The sequence below is a fragment of the Euprymna scolopes genome, chromosome 14, assembly GCF_053919585.1.
Source record: "Euprymna scolopes isolate OS-2025 chromosome 14, ASM5391958v1, whole genome shotgun sequence".
Classification (NCBI taxonomy): domain Eukaryota; kingdom Metazoa; phylum Mollusca; class Cephalopoda; order Sepiida; family Sepiolidae; genus Euprymna; species Euprymna scolopes.
Genome location: NC_136495.1, coordinates 7,104,090 through 7,111,115, shown reverse-complemented (window position 1 = coordinate 7,111,115; position 7,026 = coordinate 7,104,090). Strand labels below are relative to the sequence as shown.

At 30.7% G+C, this 7,026-nt stretch overlaps 1 protein-coding gene across 2 annotated transcripts in view; it reads right to left on the bottom strand.

The window, feature by feature from the left end:
• Positions 1 to 597: 597 nt before the first annotated feature.
• LOC145292858 (uncharacterized) overlaps positions 598 to 7,026 on the bottom strand; it is a 68,165-nt gene continuing 61,736 nt past the window's right edge. For both annotated transcript variants that reach the window (XM_080138961.1, XM_080138962.1), the window contains one exon: positions 598 to 4,471. In XM_080138961.1, coding sequence (XP_079995087.1) covers positions 3,643 to 4,471 — 829 coding nt within the window. In that variant the 3' untranslated portion in view covers positions 598 to 3,642. The remainder of the gene's footprint in view (positions 4,472 to 7,026) is intronic.

Below are 7,026 nucleotides of genomic sequence, written 5' to 3'. Positions count from 1 at the left end.
TTTTGTATAATTCTGGTCTTTCTCTTCATCTGATGAGAAACGTAATACTCTCATGCACATGTCTCAGTTTCTGTATGAATAAAAATATAATATTTATGCATATTTTACGACCGAGCAACGCCAGGCGGCCTGCAAGCATATATATAAAACGCCAGCGATAAATATTATATATATATATATATATATATATATATATATATATATATATATATATATATATATATATATCGATGACATAGAAAGCTCAATATACTAGATAGAGCAATACAACACAAGCAAAATTGTATCACTTGCGGGCATTATTTTGATTACATAAAAAAAGTTATAAAACTGTATTTTTATTTATATTTTCAAATCCAACCAGAAATATATTATTACTTTACCTGATTCTTTTTGTTTTTATATCTTTATTCTACATAAAAATGTCGGCTATAACAATATGTTAGAGAAAATTCATTTCCAAATTAATTAAAAAATATGACATGTTTTCAGAGTTTTAAAATAATAAAAAAACAGAAACAGAGGATGTGAAAGAAAGAATTATTTTAATGGTGTTGAATTTTAATGGTGTTGAATAAAAAACAGAAACAGAGGATGTGAAAGAAAGAATTATTTTAATGGTGTTGAATTTTTTATTTTTAACCACAAAAATCTTGGATTTCACTTTGAAATATTTACAACTGAAAAACATTTACAAAAAGATATTAGTTAAAAAAAAACATTTATTTTGAAACAGCGTATTTTATGCTTCTGTTCATAGTATAAACTATACATCTGCTTCGATTGATCTGAATTTCGGAATTTTTTTTTCAGAGAAAATCAAGTTGAGACACAAACAACTCGTTCTATGGATGATTAAAAAATTCAGGAAAAAACATTACAAATTAAAATGATCCTTTTAAGGCAAGATTGAGTTTGATCAGCTGGTTCAAATGAATGTCATTTCCATAGTTCTTTTAAGGCAAAATTGAGTTTGATGAAGAAGATGAAAATCAGCTAGCTCAAAGAGATGGAACATCAATGATTCTTTTAAAGCAAGTTCTAATTTAATGAAGATCAGCTGACTTAAAGGACTTGCGTTTTCATAATCCTTTTAAGGCGAGTTTAAGTTTGAAATGAAAATGCAAATCAGCTGGTTCAAAGGATTAGCATTTAATTGAATCTTTTATACCAATATTGAGGTTGATGGTGGTGAAGACCAACTGGCTCAAATGAATATCATTTTTATAATATTTTTAAAGCAAGGTTGAATTTGATGAAAAAAAGGGTGGCTTCAAATACTGTCATTTCACTGATGCTTTTTTTTGTAATTTTATGACAGTAGGTTAATGTCAGTTTATTCAAATACTGTGGTTTTAACAAACCTTTCATGGTAAGTTTAAATTTGATGATGAAAGTGGCAATATTAAATTTGATAAACGTAAAGATTCGTTGGATCAAATGTTCAAGATGCTTGTAAAGCAAATCAGAATTTTAATGTGGAATTATTTTATTTTTGAATGCAAAAATCTTCTTTGATTTCACTTTGAAATATTTACAAATTAAAAATGTTTACAAAAAAAAAAATAGTTTGGAAAAGCAATTTTTGAAACAGAATATTTTATGTTCCTTATCAAAGTGTATACTGTTGAACTGTCTTGTGGCTGATTTGGTTGATCCCAATATCGAATGTTTTTTGAGAAAATCAAGTAAGTTTAGGCACAAACAGCTAGTTTTAAGAATGAGTAACGATTTCAGGAAATAACACTACAAATTATGTGTTTTCTGCGTTCATGATCCTTTTAAGGCAATGTTGAATTTGATGTAGAAAGTCCAAATAAACTGGCACAAAGGATTGGCATTTAAATGAACCTTTTATGCCAAGATTGAGTTTGATGAAGAAGGAGAAGATCAGCTGGCTCAAATGAATATCATAATCTTTTTAAGCGAGATTGAATTTAATGATGGCTCAAAATATTTAAATGAACTTTTAAAGACAAGATTGAATTTGATGATGGCTCCAAGAACTAGTATTTAAATGAACTCTTAAAGAAAGTTTTAACTTGATAAAGACCGTGAACATTGACTGACTCAAAAGACTGGCATTTTCATGAGCTTTTATTGAATTTGATAAAAATAAAGGTTAGTTGGCTTGTAAAGCTTGAATTTGTGGAACAAAGTGAAGATTAGCTCACTCAAAGAACTGGTACTTCTATGAACCTTTTAAGGCAAGATTGAAATATGATGAAGAATATTTTATGAAACCGACTGTCGGGAATTTGATTTACGCAAGGAAGGCATGTTATTTGAGCGTCAAAATATTATATATTCAAGGAAGACCCAAGGCCATGTTATTCGAATTTAATTGTTGATTTAAAATCTATGAAAGAAATTGAAAACTTGCAGTTGTGAAAATACTGCACAATTATTTTCCATTAAGAAAATTTTCCAGCATATTCTTCGAGTTGGTTTTTAAGAATTTCGTTCGGAAACAAATATTTCATTCATGTTACAATATCGATCTTGTCATTTTGATTGATTTTTACATCCCCAAAACTTGAAAACATTTGAAAAAAGTCGATTTGAACATTGGTGAGACAAAAACTGCTTTTTGTACATGGTATTGTGCACAGCAGAAAATATAGGATTTTATATATTTAATAAGATGGAAATCCTTTTGCTATAGCCTATAGCAAAGTATATATATTGGCTATATTGATTTGAATGGAAGGTCTGTATATTGATATTAACGAGTGAAAGTCCATGGGAATTCCATGGTGGTTTCTAGAACAATCTGTATAATGATGAAATTCCTTCTTAAAATAATATTGCATTCTTCTTCTTCCCTAAAAATAATTTTCATTCCCAGTTAAATATTCTTTAAATAAATAAAATGAGTATGTCTTTTCTTTCGTTCTTTAAAATTGTATTCATTTAATTACCATAGTCTCCAAATCAAACGAATGTCATTTTTTGAAATGTGTTTATTAAAAATTAGACTCATATTATTTCGATTCATCGGACTACTATTCTCATCTTCATTGGGATTTTCACAACGTTTCGGTCGATGTAACCTCCGACCTTCTTCAGGTGTATCTTGTCAAACTCAGTATGTCTGTTGAACTCAGGAATTTGGACAGAATTTCGAACGGAACCCTTTATTTACTTCACGGGGGTAGCATGCTCTTGTTCCGTCAGCCATGACAGGATAGAGGTCCTAAGTAATTGGCAATTCGATAGAAATATTCCCGAGTTCGACAAAATACACCCGAAGAAAGTCGAAGGTTACATCGACCGAAACATTGTGAAAATCACACTCATGATGAGTCCGATGCATTCAAATAATGTGAATAACAAATCCTCATCAAAAAAAATAAAAAACGTCGAAAATTGAACTGTTTTAGTCGATGGGACGAGGAGATTTGATTTTGGAACAATTCATTTTAAAAGGTTAAAGTTGGAATTTATTTAGTGACATAAGATTATTAACCAATCATTATTTAGCTGATTGGACGATCTCATTTTTTAAAAATGTGTGTGAAAGGTGATAACGTACGACAATGAAATACATTAGCATAGGATGAAATAGATTAGGAACAGACCATTATAACTTTTCATCTATAAAAATAATCTTTAAAAAATGATAAAAAAATAACATGTAAATCAGGAAGTATGTGTGATAACTGGAATATTAGTGGTCGGAGATGTTGTTGACGAAATATCGCTATAAATGACATCTTCATCTTCCACCTGTGGTCGCGGAATGTCATAGTTACTTTTATCACTGTCTCTTCGACAGTTCTCATAGAAATCGGATCCATTCTGTATTTTTGTTTCATTTACCTGTTTCATATTTTTCGGCTCGTCATAAGTTGGATCCGAGCAAGGCTCATCGTCTTTGTCAGAATCTGGGTTGATAGATGTGTAGATGCCACTATCGCAAGTATCGTCGTGTGCTTCCCTCTCACCATCCGTATTGCCATGACGACGGTTCTTTGATCGTATCGTTGAGCTATCGTTACTTCCTTCTGTTTTACCAACCTTCACTGACCTTGAACCATGCATGGTTTCCACATCTCCCTTGTGCATATTTGAGCCACCATTTGAATAACCTTCATGCAATGACGAATATAAAGAAGTCTCAGCCTCACGGTCTGTTTCTTCAGGTTCTGATTCTTTCACGCAGTCCATTCTTATGAAACTGTAGCCATTCTCATCCCCAACTAAATCCGTCTGTTTGAAATTCTTGGCTCTGATTTCGGAATAGATGTTTTCCTCATCTTCGCCTGCCACCTTGTCGACCACGTTTTGGCCGTTGATGTAAATGTCCGCGGCTTTGCCAGGATTGCTTTTGTTTAGACACTTACGATCTCCAATGTCTGCCCCAACACCAAGTTGGCTCTTCTGATTGTGATATGCAGCTGAATCAGGCACCATATACAAACTGTCTGCACGACGTTGGGTGTCCTCGTCTAAGCCGCTAAACCGGTACCTGAAGTAAGAAAAACGAATTAATCCACATTATATTCAATGTTATATACATATATATTGAGTACTTAAGCTTTTATATATATATGTGTGTGTGTAATTAAAATTAGAAATATATATATATATATATATATATATATATATATATATATATATATATAGAGAGAGAGAGAGAGAGAGAGAGAGAGAGAGAGAGAAAGAAAGAGAGAGAAAGAGAAATCGAAGGTAAAGACCGAGTTATGTGTTCACCGACGTGTCGTATTTATTGCGAAACTTATTTCAAAATAAAGACGAAACATTGATTAATACATAACTCGGTTTGTTCCTTTTTATTTCTCTATTTCGTCATGTATATATATATATATATATATATATATATATATATATATATATATATATATATATATATATATATATATATATGTATGTTATTCTCATCATATATATATATATATATTGAAAAACAAACTAATCTTTACTTTCACGTAACAATTGACAGTTTTCATAAAAATCGTTCATTTTTTTTCTTATAAAAAACAACTTTTGTTTACAAACAAACAAAAAAATGTTTACTATCAATGTTCTTAAAAAATGTAAGTTTTATTGAAAAAAAAAGGTACTTTCACCGAACAATTTTCGGTTAAGGAAAACACTTTTATTACAGTACAAAATGCAACTTTTCTTGAAAAAATGAATATACATATATTCAGTAAATTTACAGTAGGTTTTTTGTTATTGTTTATTTATTGTATTTCTATTTTTTTCCGGTTTATTTGTTTTGAAATTCATTTGCGTCTGTTACTTTGCTTGGTTTAATCCGGTGACTGTTGGTCGAGTTCGAACCATAATTGATGGAAAATCCATAGGATCCATATAAAATTCTGCAAGAGTCCTAATTTTTATTTATACAAACATGGCATGGCTACACATGCAAAGCATGTTTTAATTGTAGCTTCATTCAGTGAATGAAGCAAACTTATTAGTCATAAGAGTCACATGATTAAAAATCCATACTATTATTTTTAAATCAGTTTATGTGAGACTTCCAACTGTTTATATTGGTGAGTTTCAATGTGATATTAACTTGTTAAGATGATGATGTTTTGGGTTTGGTTGGGGATAGAATCTATTTCTGTCTATGACATCTCATGGAGGTAGAGGAAATATATCTCTCTTCTTATAAAATATGTCATAAAATACACATGCATCTATCTATCTATCTATCTATCTATCTCTCTCTCTCTCTCTCTCTATATATATATATATAAATCTATAATATAAAGCTGAACGTCTGTGTGTGTGTCTGGTCACGAATAGGCTCCTATATGGTTGACTATTTTAAAAATTGATTACATATAATGATAGAAGATGTATCGAGACACAGGAATGGGTATGTTTGATCTGGCAGAACGGCGGTTCATAAAAATTGTGGGGTCTGCTTTCGCACCTGGCCCCCAAAGTATGGAAATAAGAATGAAAAAAAAAGCGTTTACAAGTGTTTTTGATATAGATGTACATGAGAATATTTTGATAAGTATGTTTCAACTTAAATAGGGATGGTATAATAAAATTGTGGGGTCTGCGTTCGCGCCTGTACTCCATGGAAATATGGCACAAACTTTAACAAAGACTTTTCATATCTATTTGCGTAAGTATACTTTGATAATTATGTTTCAGTTTGAAGAAATATGGTATAATAAAATTATTGTGTGTTCGTTCGCACCTGATCTCCATAGAATGTAAATATGTCACAAAGTTTAACAAGTTTTTTTAAAAAGGGGTGAGGGCCCACAATAACACCTTAACTTTAATCTTAATTCACTTTTATTTATTTTTTTGAGTTCAATCATATTGTGTTGAATAAATTCACCTCATGCATTCACGTTCTTATTAAAGTGAAAGCCCCCCCCCCAAAAAAAGTCGGAACTTTAGACAATTCTCGACACGAATTTTGCATAACTCTGTTTTTTTCCTTCTCCTCTTGCACATGGCACTCTTCCGAAAATAGATAAATAGATAAATGATAAAAAATAAGAACGTTACTTGTTATCGTGTCAAAAGAAGGAATAATCCTGTTCACGTGATTACATGTCTTTTTAAAAAGATTTACATATTTATATATCTGTTTAAGCTTTTTTGTCAGTGTACTAGAAGGAATTCAGTTGATTACAACCCTTTCTGCGTGTACTTTACATTACAATAGTACAACCCTGAATCCAACGGCGCAATACTACACCGTTCAATACTATAAAACTGAAACGAAGCTGTTCTGCTTGAAAAGGGCGCCATTTTCTTCTTATTCATATTTATATCGATTCTTTGCTTTAAAAACTAAAGTAATTACGTGGTTACTTTTTTAATATCCCATTTTTGCTGTTTCGGATTATTTTACTAAAGTAAGTAAAGCTTCATTATTTTTCAAAACTGTTTTTGTTTCTTTGTTTTTCGATATTTCGTCGATATTATTTAGTAAGAGTGTTTAGCAGAAAAGCCAATAAACGACAACCCGAAAAAATAAATATACAAGAAATAAATGTTACCATAGTTAATAAAATCAGT